Source organism: Chelonia mydas, chromosome 1 (genome assembly GCF_015237465.2).
Source record: "Chelonia mydas isolate rCheMyd1 chromosome 1, rCheMyd1.pri.v2, whole genome shotgun sequence".
Lineage (NCBI taxonomy): Eukaryota > Metazoa > Chordata > Testudines > Cheloniidae > Chelonia > Chelonia mydas.
The window spans coordinates 120,365,938-120,383,155 of record NC_057849.1 but is presented as its reverse complement, the minus strand read 5'-3'; the positions used below and the strand labels follow the sequence as shown (position 1 = coordinate 120,383,155).

The following is a 17,218-nucleotide window of genomic DNA, read 5'->3' as shown; positions in this document are numbered from 1 at the left end:
TGGCTACCCCTCCATCTGTACAGAGGGGAAGTTTGGTCAGATTTGAGTGGTGTTGTGACACCATGTATCAGATCACAATGACACCCACTGAAATTTGGCCCAGTTGCCCTTCTGTCTGGACAGAGGGCTGGCTGGGTCAAATTTCAGTGACGTCACAACCACACAGCTGGAGCAATGCTCTGGGCTGCTCCAACAGCAGCCACACTGATGTAGGAGGGGACCACTGCTTAAAAGTGCTTGGAGCATCTCCCCCGCGGCCCAGCTTCATAGCCTATGGAACTTTGAGCAAGTGCCAAAACCTTGAGGGGAGGGGGCATTCATTTCATTTCCCCAATACTGACAACTCTAATTGGCACCACTGTTTGGAACCTATGTGGGGGTGAGGAAGGAAGACATTTAATTTGATGCTTCTGTTGCTACTAATGTGAGCTGTTCGTTATACATGAACATTTAGTGAGTGATTAAATGCACCAATATTCTGGTGTTGAATCTGAGTTTTTAGTACCTTGAAATCTAAGTATTAGACTATAGGGAATTAACATCTACAGACAGACTGAAAGATTAATAAGCACTGCCAGGCTTGCAAATAATACACGGTATCATTATTAGGATAGGATTAAAATTCAAAATGATCTGGACAAATTGGAGAAATGGTCTGAAGTAAATAGGATGAAATTCAATAAGGGCAAATGCAAAGTACTCCACTTAGGAAGGGACAATCAGTTGCACACATACAAATGGGAAATGACTCATTAGGAAGGAGTACTTATGAAGGAGTACTGCGGAAAGGAATCTGGGGGTCGTAGCGGATCAGAGCTAAATATGAGTCAACAGTGTAACACTGTTGCAAAAAAAGCAAACATCATTTTGGGATGTATTAGGAGTATTGTAAGCAAGACACGAGAAGTAATTCTTCTGCTCTACTCCGTGCTGATTAGGCCTCAGCTGGAGTATTGTGTCCAGTGCTGGGCACCACATTTCAGGAAAGATGTGGATGAACTGGAGAGAGTCCAAAGAAGAGCAACAAAAATGATTAAAGGTCTAGATTGAAGGGAAGACTGAAAAAATTGGGTTTGTTTATTCTGGAGAAGAGAAGACTGAGAGGGGACATAACAGTTTTCAAGTACATAAAAGGTTCTTAGAAGGAGGAGGGAAAAATTATTGTTCTTAACCTCTGAGGAGAGAACAAAAAGCAATGGGCTTAAATTGCAGCAAAGGTGATTTAGGTTGGACATTAGGAAAAACTTCCTAACTGTCAGAGTGGTTGAGCGCTGGAATAAATTGCCTAGGGAGGTTGTGGAATCTCCATCAGGATGTCAGAGATGGTCTAGATAATACTTAGTCCTTCCATGAGTGCAGAGGACTGGACTAGATGACCTCTTGAGGTCCTTTCAGTCCTAAGATTCTATGTATTTGTTTCTGTTGAATTCTACTGAAGAGACCATACTTTGGAATGACTGCATTTCCTCTATATTATTATTGTTTGCCATATTAGTTCTACAGTGCTACATATGTGAATGGTGCTTTAGGGACCAATAGGAAAGGTCTCTGCCCTGAGAACTTATGCATCCCACTAGACAGTGTGTATTACATGTCCTCTGTGCCTGGCCTACAAAGGATGAGGATCTGTTATAGATCTCCACTACAGAGCCTGACTGTGATGGGATGCCTGCCCTTTAAGGGCCAGGAAGCCTGGGGTTAGGCAGCCCTGTTCAATTAGTCCCACCTGTGTCATAGTTAGCTGCCTCCAGCCAAGGGGGTAAGATTAATTGGGGTCAGGTGACAGCCTGGTTAACTCCCGAACCACGTAAAAGGGCCAGAGAACTCAGAGGGAGGAACCACAGGGAGCAAGTTGGGGTCCTGTGAAAGGCCCTGAAGTAGGTTCTGGAAAGACTCCAGGGTCAGGGCACCATCCCAGAGCAGGGAAGACTGAAAGGTAGCCCAGAGAGACTGAGCCCAGAGAGGCTGAGCAGGGAAAGCAGCTCGGCAGTCAGCACTATCCCAGAGCAAAGAGACTTAAAAGTAGCCTAGAAGAGCCTGGGACCTGAGCCCAGAGGATGGGCTGAAGAGAAGCCCAAACAAGAAGAAAGAACCTTTTGTTTGTGTGAACTTTTGTCACCCCAGAAAGGAATTGAACTCTGAGAGTGACCTAGCTAGAGGGCTGAGACACAGAAAGCCCAGGTGAGGAGAAACTGAGGCAGGGAACATCCCTAGTGGCATGCTTTGCCAGCAAGGGGCAGCTATGTCTGTGACACTGGCTCATATGTTTCTCAATTTAATATCTGCTATTGTGTGAATTAGAAACATATGGGCCTGTTCTCCTCTCATGGATGCATCTCCCACTGATGCCTGTAAAAGTCTGATCTTGTGAGGAACTTGCCGTCTCACAAGATCAGTCTGTATGTGAGCTCAAAATTTGCCCACAAAGGTTGGTTAGGAAGAGAACCATGAGTCCAGGTACAGAACTACTCTCTCTAGATTTGACTCTGTCATCTTCCTTGTTTGGAAAGGGCAGAGATCAGTGAAAAATAATAATGATTCAGTTCTGACAGGAAGGTCTATGCAGGCACTGCCAGGACAGCTAATTCAAAATTAACTGTGCTGGAGAGAGATAGAGGAAAGAGCTAAACTTTCTTAAAGTTTTGAAAGCGAAATGTAGCTGATGTGGGAATGCAGAGGCTTGTACACTCTAGAGATGGTTGGAAAACTTTTAATGAAAAATATTTTCAATGAAAAACCAAGAATTTGGAAGCATTTTCATGCCAAAAAACAGTGATATCCTTCTTTCTTCTTCTCGTTTTGTATTTTTTCCACCTTTCCAGCTTCAGTTTGATGTTTGTGGTTTTCCCTGTTATGCCCACTGTCTCTCAGCACCAGAATTAGTTTTGTTGGAGGCAGTGCTTCCCATCTCTGACAGTAGGAGCTATTTCTACTGGGATGGATGTTCTCCACTTTTCATTTTACCTATGACTACCTCTTTTCCATCTTCTCTCCCTCCTTCCCTTTCTTTCTATTGTTGTTCCTCACCTAGTTGTCTCTCTTCCCATTATCTTCTATGTCCCTCCTTTTGAACTGCTGCTTCTCTTTGCTTTTGCTCATTTCACCAAGGCACATCTGGCACACAGCACTGAGGCGGCTAGGCTGCAGCTGTTAAAAGCAATGCCAGAAAACCCACCCCCTCCAGTGACTTTATGGAGATTTTCCATGTCTGTAGGATTTGCTTTAGTATTATTTTGATCACAAATGCATTTGGTTTCTGTACTGGCCCTGATTCAAATTAAATGGATTTAGTATAATTTTCCAAAATGGAGATGGTGCTATTCCTTTTTTTTGTTTAAAATCATTTGTGACTTATTGACTTAAAAGCTCATTCAGCCACAAGAGGGTATTCTATGCCAGTGCACAGCAACAGGCTGCCTTTTGCAGGAGACAAGGCTCAAAATGCTGTTGTGGCATGTTTGTGAAATGTTTTCAGATCTTTGAATGAAAGGCAGGTAAGTGCAAAGCATCAATAATTGATAAGAAGATACATCTTTGGGAACTGGGTTATAGCAGAAAAGATACAGTGATGCATTAACAAAACCCAGTGCTTCTCAGTTGAGGGGTGAATACTCCTAATACACAAGGGTTTTTGGCCTACTGTGACTGCAGAGTCATCAGTACTCCCAGATGATCTGAGTTCATTAATTAGAGAACCATGGACTCCCAAGAGAAGTATTTCTGCATTTCTCCCGTAATGAAAATAATGTTTAGTTTTGTAGGAGGTTCTGAAATGCTAGGTGTTCTCCACATTCATTACTGTGCTTCTCTTCATGCTGTGTTTCAAATAACTTTTGCCCTGATCTATACAAAGTTTTATGTTGTACAGGCAATAGAGAACAGAGGTCTGGAGCAAATCATGCACCATAATAGAACTAGGGTTTCTGAAATGAAAAAGTAATTGGGATTCTTGAATGCTAAAGAGGTATTGTGCAATCCAACCAAATACCATCGCCCCCTCATTTAAAGAAGAGTCTGTGTTTCTTTGACTTAGTACTTATTTACCTTGCCTCACCTCTTACCATTATCCTTAGTTGAATGCTTCTCAAGGTCTTGTGGGAAAGAAGTGGCTCAAAGCTTGGAAGAATTTGAAGGAATCTCAAAACTACAATGCAAAGGAAGGTGTAAAAGTTATTACCTGCAACACTTTTCTTATAGGAGCAAAACATTTCTAGTTAAGGAGAGAAGCATTCAACTAAGGATAATTGTAATAGGTGAGGCAAGGTAAATAAGTACTATGTCAAAGAAACACAGACTCTTCTTTAAATGAGGGGGCGATGGTATTTGGTTGGATTGCACAATACCCCTTTAGCATACAAGAATCCCAATTGCCTTATCGAGCTGTCAGCTCCCACCTTTGGTCTGTGGATGATAGCAGCCTTGATTACCTGCTTGTCCACTTCCCCCTCAAGCACCTTTGTACTTTCTCCTGTGCCAGCGCCTGCCATACATTGGGGAAATTCCCAGTCAGACTCAATAAAGCCATTTCCTTGTCCTTCAAATCACCCCTCAAAATTCACCTCTTCTATAACTGCACTCTAATAATGACAAGGCAGGTGGTGAGTTGTGATTACTTTCCCCGATTGGCTAAGAATTGAGCACATCTGATTATTTTTTGTTACCTACACACTGCACGCTAGAATCATAGAATTGTAGGGTTAGAAGGGACCATAATGGTCATCTAGTTTAAACCCCTGCCAAGATGCAGGATTTTTTGTGTCTAAACCATCCAAGACAGATGGCCATCCAGCCTCCTTTTGAAAACCTCCAGTGAAGAAGCTTCCACAACTTCCTGAGGCAGTCTGTTCCATTGTCCTACTGTTCTTACAGTTAGGAAGCTTTTCCTGAGATTTAATCTAATATGCTGTAGTTTGAACCCATTGTCCTGCCCTCTGTGGCAAGAGAGAACAATTTTTCTTATGGCAGCCTTTCAAGTATCTGAAGACTTCTGTCATGTTCCCCTTTAATCTCCTCTTTTCCAAACTAAACATACCCAGTTCCTTCAGCGTTTGCTCGTATGGCTGGCATTCCATCCCTTTGATCATCTTTGTCACTTGCTGCTGGATCCTTTCCAGTTTCTCTATATCCTTTCTATACAGTGGTGACAAAAATTGGACACAGTACTCTAGCTTAGGCTTAACTAGCGCTGAGTAGAGTAGTACTATCGCTTCCTGTGACTCGCATGCTGTGACTCTGTTAAATCTAAAATTGATTTTTTTTTTTTGCAACAGCATCTTATTGCTGACTCATGTTGAGGTTATGATCCACCACAACTCCCAGATCCTTCTCAGCAGTGCTGTTGCCAAGCTAGTTATCCCCCATTCTGTATTTGTACATTTGGTTTTTCTTCCGTAAGTGCAGCACCTTACATTTGTCTTTGTTGAATTTCATTTTGTTGTCAATAGTCCAGTGCTTCAATCTATCAAGATCTCTCTGAATTTTAGCTCTATTCTCCAAAGTATTGGCAACCCCCGCTCCCAGCTTTGTTTCATCTGCAAATTTGATCAGTATGCTCACTACTCCTAAATCCAGGTCATTAATAAAGATGTGAAACAACACTGGACCCAGAACAGATCTCAGTGGAACCCCACTTGATACCTCTCTCTAATCCGACATCATTCCATTAATAATTTCTCTCTGTTTGCGGTTGTTTAACCAATTATGTATTCACTTAATGGATAGCCCACATTTCTCCAGTTTAATTATCAGAATGTCATGTGGAATTGTGTCAAAAGCCTTGCTCAAATCCAGGTATATTATGTCCACTGCATTCTCCCTAGCCAAACCAGTTACCCTGTCAAAGAAGGAAATCAAGCTGGTTTGGCATGATTTGTTCTTGGTAAATCCACTCTGGCTGCTAGTGATTACCCCTTCATCCTCCAGGTATTCACAAATTGAATCCTTTATACATTGCTCCAGGTATTGAAGTCAGGATGACTGGTCTATAGTTCCCCAGCTTCTCCTTTTTCCACTTTTTAAAAAAGATGGGCACTATGTTAACATTCTCCAGTCTTCTGGGACGTTTCCTGTCATCCATGAGTTTGTAAATATTGCCAGAGGTGCCGAGATTCCTTCAGCTAATTCCTTCAGTACCGTCAAGTGAATAGCACCCAGCAGTGCTGATTTGAATTCATTCAGATTGGTCTGACGTGTTCTATAGTTATCCTGATCTGCATCCCTTCCTCTTTATTGTCTATGGTAACTTCATTAGTCGTCTGGTCACTTTATTTTTTGTGAGAAGACTGAAGCAAAGTAGGCATTGAGCAGCTCTGCCCTCCTATCGTCTTCCGTTACCCGCTCACCTTCTCCATTGAGCAGCGGACCCAACCATCCCTTATCTATCTTTTTTTGTCTGAAATATTTGGAGAACCCTTTCTTGTTGTCTCTAACATTCCTTGCCAGGTATGACTTTCCTGATTTTGTCCCTAAACACTCTCGCTTTTCCCATGTATGCTTCCTTGGTGACATGCCCCTCCTCCCATTTCCTGTATGTATCCCTTTTCATTTTTAGATAGCTAAAAAGCTTATTGTGCAGCCACATTGGCCTCCCGTGGCTCTTATCTTTCCTCTGCGTCGGAATAGCTTGATGTTGAGCTTCTAGTGTTACATCTTTTAAGAACTGCCAGCCTCCTTTGATTCCTTTTCTTTCTAATTGGTCTTTTCATGGGACCGTGCTTACTACTTCTCTGAGTTGGTTGAAATCTGCCTTTCTGAAGTCCAGTGTCCTTGTTTCGCTGTTCTCATGTCCTTCTTTCCATAGATCTTGAATTTTATCAGATCACAATCTCTTCCTCCCAAGTTCCCGACCACCTTCATGTTTACAGCTAATTCATCCCTTTTGGTCAAAACCAGATCCAAAATGTAGATTCCATAATTGTTTCCTCAACTTTCAAGATCAGAAAGCTGTCCCTACACATTCTAAGAATTTGAAGCATGTATTAGGTTTTGCTGCAATAGTCTTCCAACAGATATCAGGAAAGTTAAAATCTGCCATTAATATTAGCTCATGTATGTTAGCTAATCTTGTTACCTGCTTGTAGAATGACTCCTCCACTTCCTGTTTCGGTGGTCTGTTATAGATCCCCACCATAACATCGCTCTTTTCTTTCCCCTTGTTATCCTCACTCAGAGACTCAGCACTTCCCCTTGGACCTCAGAGCAAGTGTATACATTCTTGTTGTACAATACAACATCACCTCCTTTCCCCCCCATACCTAACCTTTCAGAACAAGCTATATCCCTCATTGCTGGTACTCCAATCATGGGAGTTGTCCCACCAAGTCTCTGTGATGCCAATTAAGTTATAATTTTCTTCATATACCATGACTTCCAGTTCTTGTCCATCCTCCTTGACCCGTTTGTTTGTCATGTCTTGTCCTTTTTAGATTGTAAGCTTGTTGGAGGAAGGAGTGCCATTTACTCTGTGTTGATACAATACCCAGCACTTGAGGCCTCAACTTGGTTGGTGTCTTTGTGCCACCACTGTATAAATATTAGCAATATTTGAGGTTCATCCTGTGGCTAAGTTCTGAGCAATTCACAACTATCTCTTAAATTGACCAATAAGATATGAGGCCAAAGTGTTTCTGGTCAGTGATTTTCAACAAAAATATTTAGAGTTTTTTGGTGTATGCGGGGGGGGGGGAAGATATAAGCTAATGAGAAGGAAAAAAGAGGAGAGAGAAGTTGAGGATGTTAGTTACCGTGATTATGGCTGAAGGTGCATGAGTTTCGAAATCACAGATTGAATGATCAATGCAATTACTTCAGTCATGGAGCAGGCAGAGGTCATTGTAAAACCTTTTAATCATCATGCCGTGAAGAGCTGGGGGCAGATGTTCATCAGTAATATCAAAAAACGTTTTTCCTTTCCCTGAACAATAACCAATTAACCCACCCCTCTTCCCTTTCTTAGATACAATAGTCTTGGTGACTGACTAGAGATGCAATAGGATTTTTTAATCTTTTGTGTCTGCCTTTTTGGGGTTTTTTTAATTGCCGTAGCTCTGTTTAACCAGTGTGTACTTCCCAGATTTCCTGCTGCAGAACAAATGTTAAGTGTCCCCGTGTACTCATTTGTACTGTCTGCAAGGTGCTGAGCCCTCTAGCTCTGATCCAGCAAAGAACTTAGGCGTACGCTTAATGTTAGGCATGTACCCCAGTGCTTTGCTGGATTGGGGCCAGAGTGCCCAGCACCCTGCAGGATTGAACCCTAAATGCACTAATAGTACAAATATTAGGCAACAAGTGAGCCGTGAACTTTAACAAACTGAAGCCTCCAAGGAAACATTTCCCTCCATCCCCCAAGAAACCTCCTACTCATAGCTGCCCTTCATTCATTCCTCCCCCAACATCCCTGGTATCACCTCTAGAGGAGCACCCAGATAATGTGTGGCTGTGGCCCCACTCCTACTGTTGGTGGGGACACTGCTGGCCATTGCTCCCATCTTTGATCTCTGTGGAAAGGATAATTTTGAAAGTTGCCTCCCTTCTAATCCATGGTCTCTTCTGAGATGACAAGAGGCCTGATTCCTGTACCAGGGTTCTGCTGCGTCCAGTTCTTTGCTCAGCTGAGGGTCAGTAGCTCATATGGCTGAGGGAGTTAGCAAGGGAAGTTTCAGGGTTTCTGTAACAACTATATATGCTAGGAAGTGAAACCCCGGAGTTCCTAGCATGGAGTTACTTTGGAACCCCTTAGGTCTTCTGATGCACTTTGCTAAACATTATGGGATGCCTTGTGGGCTTCATGCACTGCTAGCCATAGCAAGGGCGGGGGAATGTACGTGTGTGGGTGAAGTAGGAATCAGAATACTTCCTGTACTCCCAGAAGAACCCGGGGATTCCTGGTGTACTCAGCAGTGGATTAACACACGGGCCCATGGCCAGGGCCCCCGGCCAATTTGGGGACACCCACAGGAGCGCCAGAACCTGTGTAGAAGTTGGGGGGCTACCAGCACCAGAACTGTGGCCCCACCCCTGTTCCTCCTCTTCCCACTGAGGTCCTTCCCCCTGACCAGACCAGAAGTCAGAGCCAGGCCATGGTAAGAGCCACCAAGAGAACCCAGGCTGCTGTGGGGAGCCCTGGACCTTCCACTTGCCTTGGGCGAGGGGCTGGGGTGCCTGAGAGAAGTCCCCAGCCAGTGTCCCCACTCCCGAGGCACGCTGCCCAGGGCAGGTGGAGGGTTTGGGGCTCCCCAGGGTGGCCCAGGCTCCCTGGGCAGCTCTTACCATTGCCTGGCTCAAGCTTCTGGCCTGGCTGGGGGCGGGTCTTCGGGGGGAAAGAAGAGGAGCTGGGGTGGGGAACCATATAAGGGGGCGCTAAGGCCCACCTCAGCCCCCCCCCCCCACCAGGAAGAGGCTGGTGCTGCTAAAGCCAGTGGAGGATTCTCCCTTCTCAGAGAACCTCCATGTGCTGTGGAGCCACCACAGAAACTCCTGCATACCCCCCTGCCTTTTTCCTGTGCTTTGTGGTGAGGGAGCTGTAGTAAGAAAGAGTCCTGGGCTTGTTGGGTGGAAAGCAAATTGCCAGTTTCCCCTATTGGGAAAAATTCCTCTCTCCGGGTGCACGGACGATAATGAACCTTGACCCCAGGCTCAGTGTGAGTTGGGTCTTTCCCTGCAAATGTTTTGTGCATCACTTTGCTTTGATAAGCTTCTGAAATGAATCCAGTTAGCAATGCACTGAAATCATTAAAATGAACAGACGTCATTCAAATCAGACCTTTGAAAATGATCCCAGTTTGACTCAGAAGCATGGCTGTAGTTTTCCCACAGTAGAAGTGTTTTGAGAACATCAGATTGTATCTTAGATGCAGTCTATGATCTGCAGTGACATAACGGGAAAAAAAGATGAGACAGAGTATTGTTTGGAACGAGATAACCCCAATGGGACTTCAATTTAAGTTCCTCAGCTTAGACCTGTGAAAGTTATTAAGTTTCATGTGTGATCAAATATAGGACCTTCTTGCTAGGGCTTTTTCTTATGGTTTCATGTTTGAACAGTGACAAATGAAAAATAAAGCTATGTAGGAAGAAAATATTTTGTATGAAGGCACCACTGTGCATACCTTGAAAATAAGTTTTCCTTTTTCTGATGACTTTGTTTCCTCTGTAGTAGCTCCTGAATGTGTCACCTGTATAATTACAGGATTTATGTTGGATGTATTGTGTGGAAGGAAGCTGTCATAATTATATGCACCTGAAGCTTTTTTGTAGAAATAAATTGACTGCACTCATAATGGTGTACATAATGGCTGTCAAAGGTGCCCCAAGTCATTAGGTTAATGAATACAGGTCAGCAAGACTTTTGAAGGACAATAATTAATGCCTCTCATTAGAGCTGTTGATATGGTTTCAATAAAGATTTGTGCCATTGCGCTGGAGTATGGAAACTGTGACAGCAAGCAACTCTGGAAAACTGCAGCAATGGAAGAGAAATGTAATATCAAGTTTGCTAGGGACAACATGTGAATTTTCCTGTTTGGAATTTGTTTAAAGAAACAAGTGCTGACTTCTTCATTGCTGCTTTGCATTTTTTAATTCACCATCTTGTGTAATTATCCCTCTTAAACAAACGTTTGAGTGGATACATTGCTTGGGAAAGGTGTCAGATGTTCTGACAGCTCTGGAGACTGCAGTCTTCTCTCCACAAATCGGGGTACAGAGGTACATGCGTCCTCATTATGCACTGGTAATAAACCCTGACGTGGAGAGACCTATTTTTTTTTTTGGCACAGGAGGGTGGTTCAGTGTCCATGCTCATTTAGCCTTTCTCTTGAGCACTAATGAGTGTGCAACATTTTAATTCTTTGTAAAGATGTAGGAACTTCAAATATCAAACCCAAACATTCTGTATTAGAACACTCAGAGCGTGGTCAACCCGGGATAACTTCAGTTATTTTACTAGAGATCATTTAAAAGTCAGCTAAAGTGCTCTCCTATAGGTATTCAAACTAGTAAGAATGCTTTAAAAATTCTAAGTTGTGTGTTTTTTTCTTTCCTTGTGCAAACCTCTCAGTACTATGGGCAGTGAAACGTCTTTCTGGAAAATAAATTGACTGCAATGAATTTGTAAATAATGTTGCAACATTTTTACATCTCTTTGTAAAATGCCTCCATTAAATGTTGGGTGATAAGGCCCTACTTCAGCAACGCTCTTATGCACTTTTATAAATTCCATGATTTAAGTAGTATTTAATGATGTGCTTAAATGTAAACATGTGCTTTGCTGAACCACAGCCTCAATGCTGAAAATTTGTAAGTGAAATTGTGAAAAAGTCAAATTCCAGATTAGTTACATCAGCATGGTAGCATACTGTTTTCAGTATTTCCTATCCTGTTCCTTATGTATCCTAACTTTTTGTTGGCTGCACGTTGAATATACATCTTTACTGAGCGGCCCACATGATACCCAAATCAATGCATGCCTCCTGCTCTAAATGGCAACCGGGATTTCAAATGTGTCATTCAAGCCTGTTGTCATGCTGGGTTGTAGGCAGCCAGACCTAGTGCTAAAAGCCAGAGTCCACAGTCATGAGACAGGAGTCAAGAGTCAGCAGGATACCAGGAGGTCAGAATCAGGAGACAAACTGGTAAGGTTAGGAACCATGATTCAGGAACTAGAGTCAGGCCAGGTCAGGATACCAGGGGGTCAGAGGCAGGACACAAACTGGAGGTTAGGAACCACAAGTCAGATGTTGGGAGTCAAGGTGGGTTGTGATGCCAGGAAGTGAAGCTGGGGAAGCAGGAGCAGAGCATGAGGTGTGACTTTTCCCAGGACCCTTACAGGCCTGGGTTCAGGAGCTGTGGGTCATGACACCTGTAATTGGTGGAAACCACACACCACACAACAGAACCACTAACCCAGGAACCTATCCTTGCAACAAAGCCCATTGCCAACTGTGTCCACATATCTATTCAGGGGACACCATCATAGGGCCTAATCACATCAGCCACACTATCAGAGGCTCGTTCACCTGCACATCTACCAATGTGATATATGCCATCATGTGCCAGCAATGCCCCTCTGCCACGTACATTGGCCAAACCGGACAGTCTCTATGTAAAAGAATAAATGGACACAAATCAGACGTCAAGAACTATAACAATCAAAAACCAGTCAGAGAACACTTCAGTCTCTCTGGTCACTTGATTACGGACCTAAAAGTGGCAATTCTTCAACAAAAAAAACTTCAAAAACAGACTCCAACGAGAGACTGCTGAATTGGAATTAATTTGCAAACTGGATACAATTAACTTAGGCTTGAATAGAGACTGGGAGTGGATGGGTCATTACACAAAGTAAAACTATTTCCCCATGTTTATTTCCCCCCGCTCCCCACTGTTCCTCAGATGTTCTTGTCAACTGCTGGAAATGGCCCACCTTGATTATCACTACAAAAGGATTTTTTTTTCTCTCCTGCTGGTAATAGCTCACCTTACCTGATCACTCTCGTTACAGTGTGTATGGTAACACCCATTATTTCATGTTCTTTATGTATATAAATCTCTCCACTGTATTTTCCACTACATGCATCCGATGAAGTGAGCTATAGCTCATGAAAGCTTATGCTCAAATAAATTGGTTAGTCTCTAAGGTGCCACAAGTATTCCTTTTCTTTCTGCGGATACAGACTAACACGGTTGCTCCTCTGAAACCTGTTGTTTATTGTTCGTTCTTGACAACATGGACTTCCTTTTCCATCTAGTTCAAGTTTACAGCAACAAAACAGCCTGTAACTTAAACTGGAAGGAGTGGGGATACAGTTGCCTCCTACATTCACAGCTGTTCCAGAAGTGGGCTTCTAGCACCACGGTTTTAAAAAAAAATGGCTACCTGTGATAACTGCATTTCACAGGGTGGGAATCTTTTTACATAGGTTGTGTTCTGAGAATAGTTTAGATTGCATTTGAGAGACTGCCTCATATTGCATTTTCCGTTTGAGTTAAGTAGTACTGTATTTCAATATAATGTGTAATCCTACATAATTACCACTGGAAGTTTAACCCTTAACGGGTTTTCCATCAGCTATAAATATTACAGATTTTCGTGAATCCGCCCTGCTGAAGTTAGAATTAGGAGGACCTTTTGCAGCAGATGTGGTTGATTGGCAGGCAGAGGAATACATAGTAGTGCAAATTGGACACATAGAAGACCCTGGATCTAGAAGGAGACGTCAGCCGCAGGTTATGGTTTTTGCATATCATTGTCTTTGGAAATTTTGTGTCATGTCTTTTGAGATTCCTTTCTTTTACTGATACTGGGTTATCTCCATCAACATTACATGGATTTTTGTTTTTGCTGTGAAATGTACATTGATGTCGGCATTGGCTATGTTATTCGTAAATAGTAAAATTACATTTTATCTTGACCTTTCAGCATTGCATTTAACCCCTCTTTTTGGAACTTAATGAGCTCTGGGGACAACTCCCTCTGACCTGACACTTAACATACAAGTACTTTTGTCTCAGAAGAAATCAAATTAGTGAAATTTGGCTTGAGGGTTTTGGGGGAAAGAAGCACACGAAGAAACAGACTTAAGGTGCTTTTTTGCACTTATGCAAACAGATTTTATGAAAAATGAGCTGATTAACTGAAGGAAGAGACAAATCAGAGTACTATAACGTGTGTTAATGTGTCTGCACATGTAATGCATGAAAATTAAAAGAAGCAACATAGTTTAAAAAATAACCATGACCACAGACACCTACTTTTTGGGGGGTGATTCTGTGTATATGGGTGGCCTGTGATTTGTTGTTGCACCACACCTTCATCATCAGCATTGTAACTGCATACAAACTCATGGTTACTATGGATAAGCTAATAAAAGCAGGTCCATTAGCTCATCAAGTCACATCACTGGGCGCAATGTTGTTGAGGTAATTATAATGTTAAATCAGCATTTCTTACTGATGGGAGGGATGCTATAATTTGTACCAATTGTAATAATCCCCAAGAGATCTTTCTGCTAGCTTGGGATAGCCAGAGTACCGTTTGCTCCAGTCACCCACCTCTTGCTGGACACTTCCCTGGACTGCCCAGGACACTGGGGTGAGGGCAGGTACCTAAAAATTGTCTATGTTGACTTTATGCCACCAGGGGTTCCTTTTCCAAAGGTATCCCCAGCTGGGTGTTTAAGACTGCTTTTTTCATTCTTTGTGCTGCTCCTCTGAGACAAGGGGACAGAGCAGGAATGAGGAATCTCGGCTACGATTTTTGACTGGACTTTGTCTCTTTAAATCTTTTTTGGCTCCAAAGAGAGAGAATCTCTGCACCCATATTTGAAATACACACTCCAGTGTGCATTCAGATAACTTGCCCACATACCAGAGTGCAGCAACATATAATGTTGCAGAAGCTGTTTTTCCTGAGTTCTTTGTAGTCATTTCTCCATGTAAAGGACCAAATTCTGGCTGCAGTTTCCATTGGTCAATGATCTCCATATATCTTGGATGTAGACCAGAATTTAGACACAACTGTGTAGAAAATGTGTAGAAAAATTGAACAGAGCCATGCACCGCTTTTACTGATCTTTAATTACTGGTGTTGTTAAATTGAATTTCTTGCAGATCTTATACAACTGGACTCTACCTTTAAATTCAAGACGAAATGAGCAAGTTATCACAACTAGAATCTTTGAGATACTTAACAGGTTGGCAGAAACCAACTGTAATAAAAGTTTGTATAAACTGATGACGAATGCTATGAAAATATATTTTATTTTCTTTAAACAAAACTACTAAATTCCATCATTTTCTAATTCTTCAGACTGTCAGTAAAATATAAACTTTCCTAGTTTTTAAAAAGTAATTACAATACAGTCATCCTATCCACTTCTTGGACTTAAGTTAAATTCCAAGACATGGCATTTACAATCTGGTATTCAAGTATCATAAAAGTTGCTTTACATTTTTTATTTTAACTAATGAAATAATTTTACAGTATTTTAAAAAATACAACAGTTGCTATTTCATTCTGTAAGGAAGCAGAACTTTTCTTTTTTTCCTACAGTAATGCAATCTCCATAAACATTCGAGCTTTCCTACAGGAGTCTGAAATTGTTCTTCTCTCCATGAAGCATCAGTACCTTCATGCAAATATAGAGACACAAGTAACAATTGCATCAGTCATCTTAGCAGGCGTTTATGTGCTTATCATATTGGAGGTAAGCCAGGGTATGCACTTTGTGTATCTGTGTGTGTGTGTCTGCTTTTGTATCTTTTTTGGCAGTTTAATATACTTTCTGAATCTGAAACCTTCCAGTACTTCAGACATTGCTTAGGGCACAAACAAGACTCCCAAATATGTTGAAGGAAATTGGAATGAGTGGCAACTGATCCTAGCAGGTTATTACTAACTGCCTCCATAGTATTTGAGCAGTTCTTGGATATTTCTCTCTATAGGAATCTTGTGGTATTTCCATTATATTTTTTAACTTGGCTGTGTAACAAAGTCAGTCTGGGTTGAAACTTGGTGGATAAGATCTCAAGTCAAAAGCAAATAACTGACACAAGTTAAAAAGTCACTTTGATCATTCCCTTCTCTAAGATACCTCAGAACAAAATAGAAATCTTTTGCACATGTAAAACAGTAAAGTAAACATTACTTTTATTTTTGAAACAATGACAATTTGAAATACCTACAGTGCATCCTTTAGGGAGGAAGGAGAGGATTTGAGTTAATATGAGGGAAGTCAAGGAATGAAGAACTTTAAACATTTATTCCAAGGCTACTAGATATCCAGTTTAACTCAAATATCTTATATCATGACTCAAGATGTTAGACATATGAGAAATGGTACAGGATTTATGTTTTGCCATTCAACGAGTCCTTCTTGGATTGTAAATAACAACATGAATATACTGTAGCTAAAAGATGAGACATAGGAAATAATTCCTTCTACATTTACACCACTTTTATACTGGTGGAAGTCCATGGACTTCAACTGAGTTGCATTTGATTTTCACTGGTGCAGGTGAGAGGAGAATCAGGTCTATGGAGTGTCTCATAATGGCAATGTCTGGTTTGCTGATTATTCTTCCCTATCCATCATCATGATCTTTTTCATACTGTTACCCATTAAAATGCTAAATAAGATAAGGAATACCTTTCTTCCAATCCAATTTCAATAACAGAGACAGATGCCATGTGACAGACGGTTAAAAGTTTAGATTATTCACTTCAGGAGTGGAGGTTTATTTATGAGGCTAAAACTGGCTCTGTGTACTTTATAGATGTGTTATCTCAATACACTAAGTGTGAAGGGGGATGGTATATTCGATTTTGATGTAAAAGCATCAATATATGCAGCACATCATTGAAATAACCTTAATACATTTTAATGCCGCTTTTATTCTCCAAAATGTATGCAGTCCTTAGCAATTGCAAAAACATTAGGTTTTGAATTTGTGTGGTGACTGGGCTTTTTTGTGTGCAGATGTTTGCAAGTTAGAGGCTACTCGTGAAGAATTCACAAGTCATAACAGCCAACAAAACTTTCAGGGACTGAGACTGCAGACACTAGACCATAAAGCCTGGAAATGCATGCATGTTCTTATTGTTCCTAAGAGAAATGTTTAAAATAACTGTAGCTGGATTTTTGCTAAAATATTAAGGCACCAATTCTACCCTGAGATGTGTGCTTCAGTGGAACTACTTCCGCAGATTCAAGGGTAGAAACAGCAATAAAAAACTGGAAAAATTATTTTTGTCATATTTCCATTGTAACTATTTTTTATTCTATATCTGAGTTTGCAAAATGGTAAAGTCTTTCATTGTATCAGCAGTTAGCTGCCTTCAAAATGGTATTTGTTCCAGTGACAAACAGAGAAACTTTTAAATGGCAGAAATCAAAGGGAACAATCAACCTTCCAACAGAATATGATGATTATCTGGTCTCCCCACAAATCACTTGCAGAATGTGAGTGACATAATTGATAAACAGTGACTTACCTTACATGCGGCATTTAAAACTGTGGCTTCTAGAGTAGTGATTTCTGAGTTCTTAGTGCTCTATTGTTCCATTCTCGCTGTCAGAGAAATCAATTCCCAGTCTCTCAGAGATAATCTTTCACTACTTTCCATTTTGTACATTGCTGCTGCTTTTCATTTTTCTGTCTTTTACACTTTCCCTTTGTTTTACTCATTTCCATTTATCAATTTACTGTTCTCTGATCTTCG

At 41.5% G+C, this 17,218-nt stretch overlaps 1 protein-coding gene across 1 annotated transcript in view; it reads left to right on the top strand.

Moving 5' to 3' along the window:
• The window catches only part of OCA2 (OCA2 melanosomal transmembrane protein), a 340,000-nt gene that overhangs the window by 117,349 nt on the left and 205,433 nt on the right, over window positions 1-17,218 (top strand). The window contains exons 7-9 of the mRNA XM_007063202.4: window positions 13,067-13,224; window positions 14,608-14,690; window positions 15,050-15,203. Of these exons, the coding sequence (XP_007063264.1) occupies window positions 13,067-13,224; window positions 14,608-14,690; window positions 15,050-15,203 (395 nt within the window). The remainder of the gene's footprint in view (window positions 1-13,066; window positions 13,225-14,607; window positions 14,691-15,049; window positions 15,204-17,218) is intronic.